The 21,709-nt window shown below is 41.1% G+C and overlaps 1 protein-coding gene and 1 long non-coding RNA gene across 5 annotated transcripts in view; one reads left to right on the forward strand and one right to left on the reverse strand.

Annotated features, from left to right (window-relative positions):
- The window catches only part of PDZRN4 (PDZ domain containing ring finger 4), a gene marked incomplete at its 5' end in the record, with an annotated part of 232,774 nt that overhangs the window by 9,848 nt on the left and 201,217 nt on the right, over nucleotides 1–21,709 (reverse strand). For all 4 annotated transcript variants that reach the window (XM_081877866.1, XM_081877867.1, XM_081877869.1 and 1 more), the window contains 3 exons: nucleotides 3,152–3,253; nucleotides 10,706–10,768; nucleotides 13,345–13,443. In XM_081877866.1, coding sequence (XP_081733992.1) covers nucleotides 3,152–3,253; nucleotides 10,706–10,768; nucleotides 13,345–13,443 — 264 coding nt within the window. The remainder of the gene's footprint in view (nucleotides 1–3,151; nucleotides 3,254–10,705; nucleotides 10,769–13,344; nucleotides 13,444–21,709) is intronic.
- On the forward strand, nucleotides 10,944–20,031 carry LOC309350927. Its single transcript, XR_014160606.1, has 3 exons — nucleotides 10,944–11,042; nucleotides 14,174–14,315; nucleotides 19,805–20,031. It is a non-coding gene; the product is annotated as an uncharacterized lncRNA (long non-coding RNA).

Raw genomic sequence — 21,709 nt, forward strand, 5'->3', positions numbered from 1 at the left:
AAGCTGTCATGTTCTTTACTTCTAAGGGTACCAGCTTAAAAGAATCCAGAGATACTAATATTGGCTTCTTTCTCCCTAACAACCTCCATCCCAGTGTTATGCCTCACCGCCTGAACCTAAACAACATCCTCATTGTGTATTTCAATCACATTTGTCTTATTGATTTCTCAGGTAAACTTCCAGTAGCAGCAGCAGCAGCTACAACCACAACAACTACAACAACAAAAGAGTAATTGATTGACAATGTGCCTTTAAGGCATGTTTTGTTTTCCAGCTGTTCCTTAGGGATGCTTTTTTAAAAAAATAAATAAATCAGGAAGTACTCCTTTAAAATATGTTGGTAAACTAACTTGCCTGAAACAGAATGAAGCCAATTCTGGGCAATTTAACCCAGAGCATTTTCTGTATGCAGCTGAGTAAACTTTTCTGTATAGAAAGCTGAGGGGGGAGGGGAATACATATAGTAGGAAAGATGAATACTAGTGTCAATATTCTTCGCATCAATTGGATAAGTTGAAAGAGTTTTTGGTAAATAAATCCAGCCATCCTTGCTGGATTCAGAAGTAGGCACCCAGGAGTTAGACTGTCACTGTTTCAAGTTCAGGGCATGGATATAAGGTAAAATTAAAGGGATCCCTGACCATTAGGTCCAGTCGTGACCAACTCTGGGGTGGCGGCACTCATCTCGCTTTACTGGCCAACGGAGCCGGCATACAGCTTCCGGGTCATGTGGCCAACATGACTAAGCCGCTTCTGGTGAACCAGAGCAGCGCACGGAAATACCGTTTACCTTCCCGCCGGAGTGGTACCTATTTATCTACTTGCACTTTGACATGCTTTCGGACTGCTAGGTGGGCAGGAGCTGGGACTGAACAACAGGAGCTCACGCCATCATGGGGATTCGAACCGCCGACCTTCCGATCTGCAAGTCCTAGGCTCTGTGGTTTAACCCACAGCGCCACCCACGTCCCTCCAGGGCATGGATATTAGACAAGAATTGTAATGGATATCAGATTAATCATATTTGCTGCTGGTTGCTTCCTATTTGTCAGGAACTACTTTGTTAACAACAGTTTTATTCTACTAGATCCTTAATGAGCCTTAACTTGCTTTTTTATTTTACTGAAAGAAAACCTAAAGCATGTAGAGACATGGGACACATTTCCTGTTTTTTAAATCATTAGTTCAGATGAACATAATCAGAGTAGGGCAATTTCCAATCTCTACGTCTAACCCTCTATAGCCATAACTTTCATTGTATTGTCACTGAATGGTGAATGATAGCTTGGGAAGAATACACTCTTAAGCTACACTGAGAGGATGGTCTAAGACCACCCAGAGAACTTCATGGCTGAACTGGGATATAAACATGAGTCTCCCCAGCCCTAGTCCAATACTCTAACCATTACACCACATCAAAAGTGCTTCTAGATCCCACTCCTGGCAGAATTAGCATAGTTGAAACAGTAACAGGATGTGCAGTCCCATTGTGGGAATTTAGAGCTACTTTTGTTATTTTGTATCAACCACATGGCCATGCGAATTTTGCTAGCAATAAGCATGGGCTGAAATGGGTGATTTGTACTTGACTGTAAATTGTATCCATAAAGCACTATGTCTGGATGTGCCATTGCTGTACAGTGGTACCTCGGGTTAAGGACTTAATTCGTTCTGGAGGTCCGTTGTTAACCTGAAACTGTTCTTAACCTGAGGTACCACTTTAGCTAATGGGGCTTCCCGCTGCCGCGTGATTTCTGTTCTCATCCTGAAGCAAAGTTCTTAACCCGAGGTACTATTTCTGGGCTAGCAGTCTATATCCTGAAGCGTCTGTAACCTGAGGTACCACTGTACTTTCTCGGTCATTTCTGTGCCTTGATAATTTCTGTGCCTAACCAAGAAGCTTGGAAACCAATGCCTTCCAGATATGCTTTGCAAATTAGGATAACATCTTTTCTTTTCCCTTGACCGTTTTATCCGCACAAGAGAGGCAAGAAGAGACTAATGCTAGGCCCCAGGTAGTCATTGTTTGTTGTACAACTGAATCCCGAAAGACAGATGCATCACTGATATAAAACCCCTTAAGAGCCTATAAGCAGAATGTTTCAGCAAGCCATTTATAGTTTCAGAAAGTTATCTAAGCCTACAAGAGCCACAGCCAAGCTACATAAACCTGAGGTGAATTGCTTTCCTCTGCCATACTATACAGCTGCTTTTATCAGCACCATTTAGAATGTATAAGACTATAAAGGAAATATATGCTTCGAACTGTGATCCTCTATAACTACACTAGTCAAAGGAAGGCTTTCAGGTGACACTGAATTACATTTATTCATTGTAATTTATAGAGATTGTGCAGTTACCAGTGCTGAAAAATATCAGATCAATAACACAAGAAACAAGTGGCAATATAACCAACTTTGCCTGAACCAAAGACAGATGGATATAACAGGGGCAACAGAACGTCCTTTTTGCTTTGTAGCAGGATATAAAAGGAAGTACAACTAGGTGTTTTTCTTCAACTATTCTCCCTCCTCCTTTTAGGAATCTGCATATAACTCTGCCTTCCAAAATATGGAAACATTTTCACAAAACAGCAGAACTGTTTTCAGTCAATGAATGATGGTTATTCATATTTGCTACAGACCTTCAAAAATACGATTCGTTCTAAACTGCATGTGAACATGATATCGTAATTCCATGTACAGTTTAATACTTGGGTTTGCTGTGTGGTGAAACTTCCTTGTACTTATAAATATTCTGGAAATATGACGTGGAAATCAGAAAAGCAGCCCATTTTGGAATTTCAGACCACCTTATATCATATGAGAAATCAACATGCATTTTCTGCTACATGTGGGCAATTTCAATATGTCTTTGTGTTTCGTTGTGTATTCTACTAGACAATCAGCTGCATTCTTATAGGTATGTATGATTTTAAAGACTCATTCAGCTAGTACAGTGGTATTCAAGCTCCCTTTAACTTTGCATCTGCAGCTACAAAACAGTAAAGACCATCTATTCTCATTTTCTCCATTCTGACAGGAACTTCTGCGTTGTCATTTCCCCGCCAGCTGTTCATTATCTGCGGATGGCAGTGAATGTATGTGCCCTGCGAACCACCCTCATTCTCAATGCATCTATTTACTCTAACCTGCATCTCTGGTCTTGCTACCAGCAGCACAATTTTCTTGCATTCGTCGCTGGAGAGCAATGCCACTGCCTCCTCCCGGTTCTGGACATCTTGGCCATTTATCTATAAAACAAATGAAAGTGGCACATTAGTTTCCATTTCCACAGCGCAACACACAATATAGAGCAAATATCAGCTCATTTGTGGCAAATGTATGGACAATGAAGCTCACACAATGGGCTCATCTTCAGCCCCCTCAGTGGTAAGTGCCTTCACTCAATTATGCGCTTACTGTAAGAGCCATATCGATCGTTGAAGGATGGCGGACATCAGAGGAAGCAGTTATGTTCATAAATGTCCAACCTGCGCCCTGGCAACATACATCTAGCAACACAATTAACCAGCCCTTGACAGGTGACGTTCATCTTTCTCTGTTCAGAGTAATGGAAGTGTCAGTCTGAGATAATAGTGCTGGTGGAAGCAAGACTGGTAATACTACAGCTGAAATCAGTCATACTGGAAGTTTAGAGAGAGCCAATTAGAGGTCTACAGCATTATCTCTCACCAGGCAATACTTACAGGCCACTGCTGATTGCTGTTTCATTTAATCATTTGATATTTGTGTGTCTGCACAAACACACATGGACGGACACACACACACACACTGGGTGCCAAAATTCATACTAGAGGCTGCAAATCCCATATGCCCTTACTCGGGAGAAAACCCCGTTGAACACATTGGGACTTCTGAGCAATCATGTATGCTGTGCACACTTAAAAGTGAATCTACAGTTGTTGCTTTTTAACTTTCCAAGCACAACTTTGTGTTAATGCCAAACAGTAGCCAGTGTTAACTATTTCTTAATGGGTTGGCAGCAAATCCAGGGACCAGATGAACAACATACAAAATTGCTCATCTTTGAAATTCAAACCATTCTTCTTATGTGAGCGTTAGCAGAGAAGATTGCAGTATCTTTATGCAGCGCAGCCAACCTTTCCCCATATCTTATCTTTCCATTTGCTTTTTTCACGAGCCTTTTTCAAGGTGTCTTCCCTCACATGATTACCATCATGTGATGGGGCAGGTGGGCATAGTCCCCCTCCATTGCACCACTACTGCCATTCCCACAGTCGTACAATGTGCAGAGGCAACAGTGACACATGCATAAAAGAGTAGAGCTAGGGAACATGCTACTTTGCTTCCAGATGTGCAGTGATGATTATGGAGGGGGGAAGAATGTCTGAACAGAGTTACAGTCACGGTGGAGAGGAAAAAAAATGCATGAAACATTTACGACATCTGAAACTGAAATTTGCAAGTTTAATTTTGGATTAATCAGGAGCTGCCAATGTAGGGCTCCCCAGTTGTTCTTGGGCTGCAACCCCCATCTTCCCTGACCACTGGACAAATTGACTGGGGCTGACAGGAGTTGGAATCCAACAACATATGGAAGGCAACATGACAACTACCCCTGACCTGCATTAACACATCAAACATAAAGTGGCTGGTTGTAAGAATAATTTTGGCCAAAATTATATCTCTCATCTCAAATCTCCAGGTGTCTGTATATGAAGTCACCTGTGTACACGAACTCTCAAGTCAGCATTACAATCTTCTGTTCAGTTCAGAGAAACTGAAGAACAAAGCAGCAGCATTTGAAATTAAGAAGCTAATTGCCTTTTAATAACTCATAAATTTCTTGTATGAATGCTTTAAAATATATCGTATTTTTCCATGTATAAGTTGCCCCCGTGTATAAGATGCCCCCTATTTTTGGAGACTCAAAATTAAGAAAACACCCCTCAGCACTACCCGTGTATAAGATGAGCCCCAATTTTAAACCTAATTTTTTGACAAAAAAACATAGTCTTATACATGGAAAAATACGGAAAAATATATTTACTGCAACTTCCTTAAATGTGTATGGATTCAAAGGAGTTAACGTATCTCAAAAGGGACCTCAACATTTTCCCTTTATGGTTGCAACCAAAATCTATGAAAAATGTTTTACAAACAGTTTTAAATTTTGTTTTATATCTATTGCATATTCGCTAGGGAATATTTTAATAAGGTGATTAATAAATGTAATGCATAAATGAGCAAGTGAATGAATAAACAGGGATCCTCCCCCCCCCCCCGCTGACTAGCCATGGAGGAGAGGGGCTCTTCTATGCTTTCATTTTCTCTTTCCCACGGATTAGCTATGACTTGCCTGCCATACTTCCTGAATTCCAGTATAATCATGAAAATGTTTAAAATCATTTACAGGACTATAAAATGTGATGTTGCTGCAGCTTTCAGTTATCTCGGTTCATTTGCCTCTTTTCTCCCTCCCCTGTTGCCAATGCCTGCATTCAGAAAACACTGCAAAAATGGCGTCTTGATGCAATTGTGCATAAGACTGCATGAGTAAGACTACCTTTGTGTGGCATTTCATCAACAAACAGAAATGCACATGGTGCATTTTGGAGGAACACTACACAAGAAGCCCCTAGGCAGATAGCACACTCTAACATTGACATTAAGTTTGCTTTCTTGCAGAGTTTTTCTACTGTGAATGTATCAGCAACACAGATGAGCAAGAGGACACAAATGAACTGGAGGAGGAAGGCCTGGCTCCAGATTCTGTTTTGTGGGGAAGGAAGGGAAAGGCATCATGGGCAGTTTGCCACCAGTGGGCCACTGTAAGTGCCAACCATTCTCCGCTACAGTTCCTTGGTCCCTCTTCTGTTGTATCTGCCAGCATTGCCCATCCCTCATAGCAGTGATGGTGTTGTAATGGGCCATGAATTGAGCAGCTTCACTTGGCTCCTGACCAGAGCTAGGAAATTCTGTAAGTGAGCATGCAGAAGAATAGCAGGGCAGCAGTTTCAATCATCATCAAAGGACTCCAATGGAAGTGGGCCCTGGCAAAGGACCCAGTATGTTGGGTACCGACACTGTGCCTGGGAGGATGCATTGCACTACGAAAAAGTTGGAAAACAAAAATGGAACAATGGAAAATCCCAAGTATGTAAGTCCTCCTTTGACATAAGGCCACATAATTTGGAACTCCGGTATCCAAAGAAAAATTCAGATGGCAGGTGTAGGAGGCTGCCTTCTATTGCGGCAGACTTGTCAGCTCAATATTCTCTGCACTGACTGTCAGTAGCTCTCCAGGGGGGTCAGGCAGAGTTATCTCCAAGCCGTCCATGAAGATGCCAAGGATGGAACATGGGACGTTCTGCATGCAAAGCAGATGCTCTACTAGTGAATAGCCATTCCTCGAGGATGTTTTGGAAGCACCCATGACTACAATGGGTTGTGTACTACAGCCATAATCCTGTGAAATAACTACGTAAAAATCCAACAACTATATATTTCATCATGTTGGAATGGCTGCATAAGTGAGTAGTAATGGCAGTTTATTTGGAAAATTAGACGAACACAAGAAAGCAGTTCAGCATCCTGAGAATTTGGCCTGCAGAATCCTGTCTTTTAAAAGAATTCTTTTCACATAAACCTTGTATAATAAAATTGTCAGATCCCCTTGCTCTGAGTTATCTCATCCATAAGAATGGGTACTGACCCAGCACATTGTCCAATATGAAAGGAGCCTCCTAACCACAACTCATTTTCTGTTAAACTTAATGATTAGATTCCAACTCATATATCACATTGCCACACACATAGAAGCATAGAACCAGAGAACAGTAGAGTTGGAAGGGCTCCCCAAGGGTCATCTAGTCCCATTGCCTGCAATGCAGGAATCTCAACTAAAGCATCCGTGACAGATGGCCATCCAACCTCTGCTTAAAAACCTCCAAGGAAGGAGAGTCCACTACCTTCCCAGGGAATCTGTATCACTGTCAAAAATCCCTTACTGTCAGAAAGTCTTCTTAACAATAACAACAACAACAACAATGATAATTTATTATTTATACCCTGCCCATCTGGGTTTCACTGCCACTCTGGGCAGCTTCCAACAAAACACTAAAATACAATAACCTATTAAACATGTTTAGTCAGAATATCATTTCCTGCAACTTGAATCCACTGGTTCAGGTCCTACTCTCTAGAGAAGAAAACAAGCTTGTTCCATCTTCCATGTGACAACTCTTTAGATATTTGAAGAATAAATAAAAATGTAATATTTTTAAAAAAAAGATATTTGAAGATGACTATCATATTTCCTCTCATTCTCCTCTTTTCCGGACTAAACATACCCAGTTCCCTCAACCATTCCTCATAAAGCTTGCTTTCCAGACCCTTTATCATCTTGGTTGCCTTCCTCTGCACAGTGTGTAGTAGTAGAGAGCCAGTGTGGTGTAGCGGTTAAGAGCGGTAGTCTCGTAATCTGGTGAACCGGGTTCGCGTCTCCACTCCTCCACATGCAGCTGCTGGGTGACCTTGGGCTAGTCACACTTCTCTGAAGTCTCTCAGCCCCACTCACCTCACAGAGTGTTTGTCGTGGGGGAGGAAGGGAAAGGAGATTGTTAGCTGCTTTGAGACTCCTTGGGGTAGTGATAAAGCAGGATATCAAATCCAAAACTCTTCTTCTCTCTTCTTCTTCCAGCCTGCCAGTATCATCCTTAAATTGTAGTACTTAAGGTGTGGTCTGACCAAGGCAGAATAGAGTGGTGCTATTGCTTCCCTTGATTGGGACACTATTCTATCTTAAATCCCAATTCTATCTTCTGCAGCATTAGCTATCCCTCCTAGTCTGGCTTCATCTGCAATTTTATATCATGGGTATCACAAATATTGAACATAATTCTGATGATTAGTTAACAACATTGCAAAGAGAACACTGAGCTGGAATAAGAAATGGTGTTTTATATGACATGGTCCAATTTTATTGAGTATGCGCAATCTATTGAACATGGCTTCTGTCTATCAGCTTCTCATGGGTGCTGTGGAGAATTCTTAGAACTGCTAGCATATTAGCAAAGCTAAGTAGCGTCTGCTATGGTTTCAATTTGCACATATTTTTGTTTACCACTTAGCAAGTTTTTCAAATATTAAGCAGTTCAGAAATGGTTTAAAATATAAATAAGTAATATTTTCTTGAACCAGAACAACCTGCCTTTGACTGGAGCAGAACTGGGCTACTAAGCACCATTTTTTTGCTTTTATCACAGTGTACACATAACTAAAAATGCCCATAACATCAAATTTTGTTCTTTTTTTATCATTTTCAAAAAACAGTTCAATGTTCAGATCTGTTACATGGCCCATTACTTTTTAGTTCCTCTCTGCAAATTCATATCAGTCCAACATCTAGTCAAAGTAAGGTAATGCAATATGAGAATTCCCTCCCTTCCCCCATCATATGATGTGTGCACTGCAAAAAAGAAAAAAAAATCATATCCCCCACTATACAAAGAAATAAAATAATATATCCTTGCAGAAGCCCTCACACTGAAACACGACTTATTATATGCCTGCAAAGCAAGGGCCGTTTTAGCCAGGCAGCTTGTAGATCCTATTGTGTTCCAGAGATTTGTTTGATTCTCAGAACTGATAGCAGAGTAAGAAATAAAGCTATGTTTCCCAGCAAAGATGTTTCCTGAGGAAATGAAAGACCTGGTGGGATAGAATCAGATTGATCTTGTAACATCCAGCAGGCTCTCAGGAAGGCTGAATTAATGCCTAGCAGTTGCAGGGTTGTTTGTACAGAAGCAACTTGCTACTATCAACAAGTATCACCAGACAACAAAAGGAAAACTGCACAAATTGCATAAAAGGGAAAATTGGTTCATGCACGTGTGAGCTTGCTTCAGTCCCCATGCTGGGGAAGCAGCAGCCATGGACAGGAATGGAAAGTGTTAGGTTACTGGGGAAGGGATGCTTGATTTCATATTTTTTTGACAACAGATGCTGCCACTAACATGCATTATAGGTCCCACCCCTGTCTACTTTCCATCTTCTAATGTTGTTATGCATTGGCTGAACACAGCAATGCCATGCTGGGCATTTTCTTCAGAATTTCCACTGGACTTAAAAAAGGTTTGCTGGGAAGAAATGTGGTCTTAAGTTTTTGTTGTGTGGTGCATGGTAGGAGCTCTTTCAGGCTTTTCCTGGGCCTCCATAGGTTCGATTAAAAAAATGTATTTTGTTTACTCAGAAAGCCCTGGCAACATGAGTCCACAGTGCCCAGCACTTCCTCCCTTCTCCTCCCTCCTCTGAAGCACTTTTCCCCATGGTATGCTCCTTTCTCTGAGCGTCCATTAGTCCCAGACCCAGTGCTGTGGCTTCCTCAGTCAGGCATCATGTGCCGATGATGTTACCTCCAGGAGATGGAAGCTAAAAATGAATAGAATGGCTTCCACTGCCATTCTATTTATATTGTTATACTTTTTTGGGGGGGGGGAGAAACCCCTCCTAAACTCAAGAAATTAATGAGTGCCAGAATCCAGCTAATATTAGGGATATGAATGAAAAATACAAGTTGCAGAAGTGCGCCAGCCAGGCAAACCTGCCTCACCAGGGTAAAGGTAAAGGGACCCCTGGCCATTAGGTCCAGTCATGACCGACCGCCTCTGGGGTTGTGGCACTCATCTCGCTTTATTGGCAGCGCACGGAAACAACGTTTACCTTCCCATTGGAGCAGTACCTATTTAACTACTTGCACTTTGACGTGCTTTTGAACTGCTAGGTTGGCAGGAGCAGGGACCGAGCAATGGGAGCTCACCCCATCGCAGGGATTCAAACCGCTGACCTTCTGATCAGCAAGCCCTAGGCTCTGTGGGTTAACCCACAGCTGTCCCTCTCCTGACCAGGGTAGTTAAGAGCAAAGCCATTAAGAGACAAAGGTGTTGATTGCTGGTCATTATCACATCATAGGAAGGGTCTCAGGTCTGTGAAAAACAGGGGTTGCCAAGGTGACAGGGAGGGGTGTGAGGTGACAGGGGAAAGTGTCATTTTACAGAAGGCCTGGATGTTTTGTGAGAGGTGTGCTGGGAAGAAGGAGGAGGACAAAGTCTAGTCCTCTAGGAGCTCCTGGTGAAGCCAGAACTCCATGTGGGGACAGGAGGTTAGAACCATATTGGAGGAGGAGACTACCATGAGACCTGGAGCCATGACTGACTGAAGGGGCAATGAGAGACACTATTGGGGTATAATGTTCTGTACCCCCTCCATTGCAGACTTCCAGGTGTAAATATGTGTTAATGAACCATATTTCTTAAAGGCACTATCCTCCACAGCATCCCAATCTTCCCAACAGAGACACAGCCCTGGGGGAGTGCCTGGAATCCCCTGGAATCTTGCACTGCTCATGAAGATTGGGGTGGCGTGATTCAATATTTATAGACTGCATTAATCAATAACAAAAACTATAAGCAGTTAACATAAAACAATGTAAAATATGCATAAGAAAATAGCAATAAAATAAATATTTGAAAACAAGAAGACATAACATTTTCAAAAAACAGAAAACGATAAAACCATACGTCGTAAAACAAATACTAAAATCACATATTTGGGTGTACGTACTAACTTAACAAGAATTTGCCTGTCTAATATTCTACAGAAACAATGGACTGTACGTTTTTGAAGAACCATAGTGAGAAAGCATGCTCATAGTTACTTACTTGCAAAATTCTATCTCCTTCCCGGATCCGTCCATCTCGGGCAGCGATACTGTTTGGATCAACCTACATGAGGTGGAAATGCCATAGTTAGTTCTAAAATAAGTTTGCACTTAACATATGTTTAAGGCGTGGTGTGTAGGTTTTTCAGGTTAGTGCTCCTTTGGGAAAGGGGCAACCAAGAATTTCTTTTCAGTTCTTGTAAAGGGAAGGTATAAATTTCAGAATTCATGGATATGGGAAGGTGCCAGAAAATCCTTGCCAGTTTGCCAGGGACGATTGCACCCAGCACAGGTTGCCAGGCACCGGAAGTCTCCTTTCCACTGCAGTGTTCAAGCAGGTAAGAAACAGGAGAGACTTCCAGGGCCTCTTACCTACTCCATATCCCACACAAAAGAAAGATGACCCTGAGTCTCTCCCAAGCCCTCTCAGTATGCCAGATAACTCAGGGGAAGGAAGGGGATTGACAAGTAAACTAAATCACCATTAGTGGAAGCCTAGATGTGGGGAAATGAGAGGAGTTGGAGCTTGATAATGCTCAGGAGAGACTGGGTGTGTTAAAAAGTTCATACCCTTTATAAAATGTTTTGCATGGCCACTTTACCTATCAAGCTTGACTTCTGAGTCCTTATATCACAAAGGAAAATAAAAAGAAGAAAAGGCATTACAATATATGATTTACCTTTCTTCAACACTGATACAATATACTAAATGGTTGGTTTACGTAGTTAAATTTTGCTTTAACCTAAATATATCTTGAAGGCTCCATTAAAGGTATATCAGAGTCGCAAAACTGTTCCTTGACTAATGGCCACCTTTTCCTTGATGGATATCTGAAGCCATTTATTTTTCCTTGCCATGGTAAGAGTCATTTTTTGCAGCAAAGCCTCTCTAAGCACTCGGCTTGCAAGTTACATCTTATAAAGATGACAATACCTCCCCTTGCCAAGCAGGTCTTATTTTCATATTGTGTGTTGTTGGAGAGAAAATGTTGTGGAAATATTTAATCTGGTATGAAAAGAGAGCAATTGCAGCCACTCAAATGAAGGGAAAGGCAGAATGGTTCAAAACAGAGCTAAGGAGAGCACTTTTTAAAATTCAAAGACAGATAAAACCAGCAGATCTCTTTTAAATTTTTGCAAACTAGTAAGAAGCCTATACTGTAGGCTTCTCTGTTACCTAACTGACCTCAGCTGCTGAAGTATGATGGGATCTTTACGGGCTTCAAAAACAACCAGAAGTTTTTAATACTATCAGTACTAAGGCCTAGGGACGGATAGGTCTGTACACCAATTTTAGGAAACAAGCTAAAAATGGGAGTAAATAAAGCTATAAAAGCACCGTCCAGCAGTTAGGCTGCATTTGTAAATATTGTAAATATTTTATATTTTTATTTGTTAAATTTATACATCACTCTTCCTCCGGGGATCTCCAAGCAGTCTGCATACATTCTATAGGTAGCAATCTTGACCCTTGTCAGGACCAAATCCTCATGGTTTCAACATATGAACTGAATATGCCTTTGGACCAAATATTTTCACCAGATATATATTACAGATCTAACTTCAAAACAGTACTTTCTACTCCTTGGGAAAGGGAAATGGGCAGTGCCTGGGAGGGGAGATCTGGTCCTTGGGGGAAAAAGTCCTAGATTTCATTGAAGCACATTTCTTGGAGCTCTCTGATGTTCTGCAGCTCTGAACTACTTGGTGAGGTGTCCAGTCATGGTCCATAGGCTTCTGGGTGGCAGGAGAAATACAACTTCTGACTAAAATGAATGCCCCCCCCCCCCAAAATCTGCCAACTCTAATGAGATAAGAGACAGAGAGTCCTTGTTAACTAAGGTATGCACTTGAATAAGTACTTCAGGAAGGATGCTGAAAGGCAGCAAATAAACAGGAAATGCTCCAAGACAGCATGAATGTAGAAGTTAGAGACACAGAGGAAGCATAAAAAGAATGCATATGGCAAGGCAATTTTATTGCAGTGCAATAAAAAAAAAAAAATTGATTGGAATGGCACCAGTGGACAGAGTCAACAATTTTGTATAGGGGTAGTTCATGCAAATGGTATGGACCAGAAAAACAAGCAAGCAAGCAAGCAAGCAAGCAGAAGTTTGGTGAATCTTGTAAACTCTGTAAGTATGGCATGTAGCAGAATTATTGTTTTAATTTGTGGAATGGAGCCAGTCTCTTCCTAGTAATCACAGCTACTCTGGTTCTGGAGTGAGATTAAAGGGAATAAATCTCATAAACTTCAAGGAGTAAGAAAAGGATCACCAGGGAAGTCAGAAAGCCGAGGGAATAAACTCTGGAATGAAGGGGCAAGTGGGAGGCAGGCAGAAAAAGTTGTCAAGGAGCTGCAGGTTCTCTCAAAGAGTCCAGTTAACAGTACTAAGACGATATTTCACCTAACTTTTTAAGCAACATTCTGACTTTTCAGGCAATTCACTTCATGGTAATGTTGCATTTGACACATTTACATTAAACAAACTTGCCTGCAATGACAATTATATCACTTGGGTGGCATAATGTAGGCAGTTTGCTAACAGTTTTCATTGGAAAATTGCCAGAATTCTGTATTCAGGATACAGAAATGCTTATTTCTATTTCCCCTTCACCACCCCCCTCACAGAACTTTACCTCACTGATATAAATTCCTGTGTCTTCCTCGTCATCTGTGCGGTAGCAGACAGTCAAACCCAGCTTTTCTTGGCTGCAAACACGACAAAGTTCAACTTCCTGCACAAAAAATAAAAAATGTAGCACAGTGAGGTGCTTATTTTGAGACTAAAGTCTGTTGCGGATACAATATTTATATTGCTCTATAAGGGCATACAAAGTCTTCCAGTCACCTTACCCCAATTACTTGATTCAAGATCAAATACTTCTGGTAGTAGTGAAAGCTATTTTCATTTAGTATTGCCCTGCTCCAATTTTCACAGTAAAAGCATTCTTTCCCCAAATAAACTAAAGTGGGAAGCCATTAAGCAAAATTTGGCATGCCTTCAGGGGTGCCAAAATCAAGAACGAGAGGCTGACAATATATCACACAGTCATTTTACTTCTGTCAAGCCAACTATTGATTTATGGGTCAGGGGAAAGACAAAGTATTCATCCATCAATCAGTCAATCTCATATGATTGTCAGCCTTCCATCAGCCACATAAACCATAAACCAGAATCAGAGTTACCTGCCAAATCACATAAAGAACACATTCTATTCTTAGGTCCAGTATAAATAATAAATAATAATTGGCAACTTAATCCATTTCATGTGGTAGGTTTGTCCCTGAAGTTACAAATATTAGAGTTCCTTGGCTATTAAATTATTCACAAAAACATTTCACACACTTAATGAACATGAAGTTAGAAGATACCTATAACCGAATGTAAACTAGGAATATAGGAAGTTGCCTTATACTGAGCCAGACTATTGGTCCATCCTGCACTGACTTGTAACAGTTCTCTAGGGTTTCAGGCAAGGGCCATTCCCAGCCCCACCGGGAGATGCCAGAGATTGAACCTTCTGAATGCAAATCCTATGCTGTGCCACCGAACAACCAGCCTTCCCCTAAATTTGATGCCTGACTGCACCAGTGTCTTGAAGTTAAGGTAGGCAAGATGGCCCCTCACGTCATCCTACGCCAACTTTGTGCCTCCCCGAGGTTGGCTTACAACGCCCATCACCACCAACCAGCACAACCTGATGGAAGCTGTAGACTACAACTTCCATCAGGTTGTGCTGGTTGGTGGTGATGGGCTTTGTAGGCCAACCTCGGGGAGGCACAAAGTGGATGAAGGTTGCCTAGAGTGTCTCAACAGGGATGCTGTCAGACAATTCATTACAAGACATTCCTTTACACACACACACACAATTTTATTTGTATGCTGCTTTTCCACTGTTTAAACCATGCTCAAGGCAACCTACAACATGAAAGAAATACATAATTACAATATAACAAAAGTAGTCATAAACAAGAAATAAAACATTACAAATACACAATCAAACTGAGCAAGTTCCACGTATAAAATAACAAGATCTAAAATAAAGATACAAAAAACCCCACAAAAGCAACAACCCTCCCTGCAGCAAAACACCCCAGTCCAAGAGACTGTTCAGCAGCACCGGCTTTTGCAGCTGGAGTCAGTCAGGGCCCTGCCCTCGCAGGCCAGGTGGCAGTACCAGATGCCACTAAGCTTTTTGTGGGGCAGAGGGTGAGGGAAAGGGGAGAGCCAATTCAGTTCATAGAATGATTTAGGTATCACAAAAGTAAGAAACTATCCAATATGTTTCACAGCTCACCTACTTTTTCCTTCCAATGCACTGTCTACTCTGAACACTTGGTAGTCGTTGTTTTTTTGCAATTGTTTATGTGTGGGTGTAAGTATGTAAAAGTGTACAGTGGTACCTTGGTTCTCAAATGCCTTGGTACTCAAACAACTTGGAACCCAAACAATGCAAACCTGGAAGTAAGTCTTCTGGTTTATGAACTTTTTTTGGAAGCTGGACATGCTCCGTTTTGAGTGTTACACTTCCCATCTGAGTGCCACACTTCCATTTTAATTGTTACGCTGAGGTCTGTCTGTTTTTGCTGTTTATTTTGTGTTTTTGTTTTTGCAGCTCTTTTTTCATGACTGTGCTATTGATTGCATGTTTTTGTGACTGCAGCACATTGTTTACTGCTTTCATTTTATGGATCAATGATCTCGTTAGATAGTACAATTCATGTTAAATTGCTGTTTTAGGAGTTGTTTTTAAAAGTCTGGAATGGATTAATCCATTTTGCATTACTTTCTATAGGAAAGTGTGCCTTGGTTTTGGAATGCTTTGGTTTTGGAACGGACTTCTGGAGCGGATTAAGTTTGAGAAGCAAGGTACCACTGTATGTGAATAGTTTTGGAATGCTTTGGTTTTGGAACGGACTTCTGGAAGTTTGAGAAACAAGGTACCACTGTATGTGAATAGTTTTGGAATGCTTTGGTTTTGGAACGGACTTCTGGAAGTTTGAGAAACAAGGTACCACTGTATGTGAATAGTTTTGGAATGCTTTGGTTTTGGAACGGACTTCTGGAAGTTTGAGAAACAAGGTACCACTGTATGTGAATAGTTTTGGAATGCTTTGGTTTTGGAACGGACTTCTGGAAGTTTGAGAAACAAGGTACCACTGTATGTGAATAGTTTTGGAATGCTTTGGTTTTGGAACGGACTTCTGGAAGTTTGAGAAACAAGGTACCACTGTATGTGAATAGTTTTGGAATGCTTTGGTTTTGGAACGGACTTCTGGAAGTTTGAGAAACAAGGTACCACTGTATGTGAATAGTGTTTTCCACAGATGGGAAGATGTGCAAATAAAAATACAGCACACTACCACCTTTTCTCAGAAAACACCCTACACCCCTGTGTTTCAATGTGTTTGCTATTTAACCTCCTCCTCCTCCTCCTTCTTCTTAAAGTACTAGCTATATAGCCCACTCTTCCTCCCTGGAGTTCAGAGGTCAGAATGCCATACATGGAGTTATTCTATTGTATCTTCACATAAATAAAAGAAGGTAGGTTAAGATAAATTATAGTGGCTTCCCCCCACATTACAGCTAGGCAGGGATGTGCCTGATGTTGTTCCTTTAAAAAGGGAAAGGATCCCTGACAGTTAAGTCCAGTTGCGAACGACTCTGTGGTTGCAGTGCTCATCTCGCTTTACTGGCCGCGGGAGTTGACGTTTGTCCACAGACAGTTTTTCTGGGTCATGTGGCTAGCATGACTAAGCCACGAAACCAGAACAGCACACGGAAATGCCGTTTACCTTCCCCCCAGAGCGGTACCTATTTATCTACTTGCACTTTGATGTGCTTTCGAACTGCTAGGTGGGCAGGAGCTGGGACCAACCAATGGGAGCTCACCCCATCATGGGGATTCAAACCTGCCGAACTTCCGATCAGCAAGCCCAAGGCTCAGTGGTTTAGACCACAGCACCACATGCGTCCCGTTATTGTTCCTTTACCAGCGCACTGTTCAAAAACACCACATTGGTCCTTATCTTTTCTAGGGTTGGGTTCAAGAATATGACTTTCTGCATTTATAAACGTAGTTCTGTGAATATAATGTTCTCAATATTTTGCCATAGAAATGACCTTTTGGAACAATTAATTAAATGACAATGACTCATACTGTGAAGGATGAGAAACTAGGTAAAGGTCATCTTTTCCTTCTGAGTTGGAAAAGTACGTTCAGCAGAAGAGGTTATACTCTCAAAGGATAGGAGAAGAGGTTAAATTGCTCATCCTCCAGGGTGATGGAATAGTGGGCTGGGGACTATAACCTTCCATTACCAGGTTAAAAGTCGTTATTCCCTCCAGCAACTAGGTTAATACTGCAATTTCTTCAGGTGATAGAAGAGTAGGTTGTAAATGTCACCCACTGTGTTAAAACTTTTCTTTGACTTACTCCCTGGAAGAAAGAAAGGAAAGATTTACTCCTTGAAAGAAAAAGGGTTTAAGTGCAATTGTTTGGGATTCTGCAAAAGTTTGCTAGAGAGCCACTATAGGAATCTTTAACCTGTATATGAACGTATATATGTTAAAAGTCATAATTTTCACACATAGAGCAAATCACTAGTTATAAAATTATTGCAGAGTTTTCCTTGGTTGGAAAAAACAAACCAACACACACATATCCCTATTTTAAAACTGAACCACTCTCAATTGACTCATTACCTTAATTTTCTGATTGGGACTTGGCTTAGGAACAGGATTCGCCACACTAATTTAGTCCTTTTGCTCTGTGTTTCAAACAAAGTAAGGATAGACATATGGAGAACTATTTATGTGGCTTGATATAGACTCTGCTTAGATTGAAAATACCCGGAAATATGTAGGTAATAAATAAATACCGGAAAACACCCATTAGTGTATTGGAAGGATGTTAACCGAAAACCAATAATGAGCTTTGCTTGTGCTTCTAAGAAATGGAGACGAAAGAACATCTGCATTATTTTTGTCTTGCCCTTATCAGAGCTAAATCTTTAGAGTATATTTTGTGGGGAATATCTTTATGACCTCTGCTTCTTAGAGTTGTTCATTTGCTAACTTATGAGATGTCAATGGACACGACTCACACATTTTTACACCTATTTTCCCACAGTCACAAAAGCTAGAATCTTGCTTGTAAGAAAAGAACACTAGCATTGATGCTGAATTCCACACACGGTGCAAAAGTTCATGCTTTCTTTCCTTCACCTTCTTCGCTTATGCAGATCAAGGAATATACAATGCTGAATCCTATCCCTTCAGTTCCACCATGGCTGCCCATCTCTATTCTGTGCATATGAAATGCATTAAATTCAGCCCCACTGTATTTGCAGTAAACTAAAATATTCATTTCAGTCAATTAGCAGACACGGGATGTCTCTTGTTTTCATAAATATTCTTCCCTATGGCAAATGGAAGGCCCACACATGTCAATGCCATTATGTATAATACATGGAGTTTGAGACTGCAAGACGCCCAAGAAAGTATTGTCACAACAAACTACCCTATCCTTTCAGAACTACTGTCTCTACTAAAGTACCAAGTCAATTTCCTTTATGTATTAATAGTTAGGAAACATAAACAGAACAGATGGCTACAGCAGAAGACTTGGGGGGGGGACCTGTTGGGGGAAGAAACACCTTCTCTCTGCCTTCAAACTAACTAGGTTGCTGGGGCAAGAATTGTAGCACCACTATTACTGTTGCTACTACCACAATTTGTAAGAGTTTGAAGTGGTACAAATGGATTTCCTACCACAGTTATATGCAGCATTAGCTAATACAAGCAATGGCTATCTAATCAGGCTACCTGCAAAAGTTACTCATGTCATTCTTCATATAGTACTAAATATATGTATTTCATAACAAATTACAATTTGTATCCATCCCCCCCAACCTGGTACCCTCCAGATGTTCCCAACTACAACAGCCATTATCCCTAACTGTAGGCCGTGCTGGTTGGGCTGATGGCAATTGGTGGCAACCACATCTGAAGGGCATCAGGTTGGAGAAGATCTAGACACTGAAAACAGTAACATGAAGTGGCTCTTATTTCGCAATAGACATGCATAGGAATGTGCTATAAGTCCCATTGAGTCCAACGGGGCTTATTCCCAGGCAAGACAATTTTATTAGGGGGCAGCAGGGATAAAGCATTTTTTTGGAAATGTTTCAAAAGCTACATATTGTGATTCTGCCACAGTATATGCATGAAGCATTACTATACTGATGCAAATGCAAGAAACCAACTTTAGACTTTATACAGTTATGCCAAGGTTCCATTTCTTTCCTTAATCAAGAATCATGTTTATATTTCCAAATTTCTTATATGTTTAGTTAAGTTTATGAACACTGACCTCCACTCCTTTCTAAAAGCAGCACTGAACTCCTATTCCTTAGACATTTTCACTGTGGGAGGTAATGAACATCTTAGGATTTTATCAGCATCCATTCCAGTTACCCCTTGAGCTTTTCTAGTTTGGAGAATTTACAGCCTATCGTGCCAAAACGTCTACAGAGAATTGGCAAAGTTCAAGATTTCTCTTTTAAAGCCACTGAAATTCTTCACTTGTGAAAACAACTTAACGTAATAGTCCTCCTTTCCCTCTCCAACGTTCCCAGAGTGTTATGATATGCAGAATTCACATCAGCAACGCATCTGCGGCTATTTGGATGGAAATAGAAAAGCTATGGAGCAAGACAACCTCAATGTAAACAAGCTGGAGCTGCTGGCAGTTGTGCATTTAACAAAATAAAATTGCATTCCCCACTGTATTTCCACTTATCAATTTTGACAGAAGACCGTTCTGGCTTCTCATATACAGAATTGAAAAGGACAAATCGCACTGGATGCCAATTTCCCCCAGAATTGATTTGGTTGTTATCTTACCAAAAAGAAGCGGAGAGTTATCTCTATTTCACATGGTACAGGTAAGACAAAGATCCAGGGATTTCTCCCTTCATAGCATATGTACCTTTTAATCCCCAACTCCCAATGCTTGTCTCATTGAATTTTCAGTGTCTCAATGATTCCAGCAAGCAATTTCTCAGACATCTTTATCCTGTTTTCAAACTCAGGTTACCAAGGTGGGGATATAGCAAAAGTAGAAGGAGCAGGAAACCCAAACCCCCATTCATCCCTGGCCACTGAAATAATGAACCAGACCGAGGCAGTCTTCAGTCAGTGTTGCCAAGGGATGCATAATGCTGTTCTGCAACCTGGAAGGGCCTTAAGAGAAGTGAGTGGGGCTAATATTGATATGGGACTGTTGAACTGCGTATTAATAAAAATCCTGGAAAGATAACGTAAGTCTGGCTTTTTTGTGTCAACTAAGAAATCTCCAAGGTCGCTTGAGATGCTTAAAAGAGCGCTAAAGTAAGTTGAGTAACAGAGAAGGGAATGAGCCAAATGCAGCTGGTCTCTCAACAGAGCAGATGGAGCAGCTCTGCAATCCCATCTCTTCCTTCTGCATCTATATACTTTTCAGCATACTTAAGTCTCGAGCTTACACTGTCTCTGCAGATTCTTCAGGGAGTATGCCTCATAAGTAAGCCAAAGAGGAAGAAACAATTTATTAAGGATTAAAGACTTCCTGGCTGCAGAAATCTCAGCAGCTGTCAGCACACCCTTCAGTAAGTTACAACTACTGCAACTACTTCAGAATCTTCTCTGTTTACCGGTTGCGTGTTTCCAAACCCTTGCTGGAAAACGACGTCTTGATCAAAGCACTGTTTTTTTCACAAAATAAGATGCTTCAGTTTATTAGGAGGATGTTTAAGCTCCCTCAAGAATGATGGGTCCTCTGATTTTGACTAATATAAAACCAGCTTTTCTTTTCATACTTCACAGTTTCTACAAGCAAGAGGGGAGCCCCAGCTGATGTCAAGTACAGCTCTGCTGGATCAGGCAAATATCCATCTCACCCAGCACTAATTCTCATGCTGGCTAACCTGATGCCTCTAGGAAGCCCACAAGTGTGAGTTCAGCATTGTATTTTAATGTTTTGTTGGAAGTCGCCCAGAGTGGCTGGGGAAACCCACCTATTATTATTATTATTATTATTATTATTATTATTACATCAGAGCAATAAGGCAAACCCACAAGTGAAGAAACTCAATAAACAACAATAGCAAGTGTGATGGTAGAAAACCAGCAGCAGTCTGGAGTTATCCAGTGTATTGTTCAGAATGGCACATGTATACTACTGTCTCCTGTGGTGTAGTGGTTAAGAGTGGTAGACTCATAATCTGGGGAACTGGGTTCGCGTCTCCGCTCCTCCAAATGCAGCTGCTGGGCGACATTGGGCTAGTCACACTTCTCTGAAGTCTTTCAGCCCCACTCACCTCACAGAGTTGTGTGGGAGGAAGGGAAAGGAGAATGTTAGCTGCTTTGAGACTCCTTAGGGTAGTGATAAATCAGGATATCAAATCCAAATTCCTGGATGGAAGTTGTGGGTGTGTGCTTGGTGCACACATCTAGGGGGACGTGATAGCCACCTGATAGCTTGGTGCCATTCTAGAGGCCAGAACACCACAAGGGAAAACACGTTTCAGAAACATTTGGGGAAAGTTGTTGTGCACAGGTGTTTATATGCTAGTGCTAGAAGTCTCTGAACCAAGATGAGTGACTTGGAATGCTTGGTGCTCTTAAAGGAGAACACAGATAGTGGGCATAATGATAATTTGGTTGAGCATGGTTATATCTGGACAAAAGCTCCATAGAAAGGGCATGAAAAAGCATACTGCATGTTGAAAAGGATGTTCATTCAAAATAACTAGAAATATGAAAAGGGGAAGCCCACAGCCAGATTCACTGTGGTTTAGGTTTAGTAAATTGATATTTAATAAATCACTTCAAAAAGTCCTGAAATGATTTACAATCACAGACTAAGGAAATGCATGCTCTGATCACAACAAAGAGGTACATTTTCTAGATACTCTACGTGACAATGCTCTAGAACAGTTGGTCATACTATCAACCAG

The sequence above is a fragment of the Podarcis erhardii genome (assembly GCF_964252035.2).
Source record: "Podarcis erhardii genome assembly, chromosome: 10".
Taxonomy (NCBI): domain Eukaryota; kingdom Metazoa; phylum Chordata; class Lepidosauria; order Squamata; family Lacertidae; genus Podarcis; species Podarcis erhardii.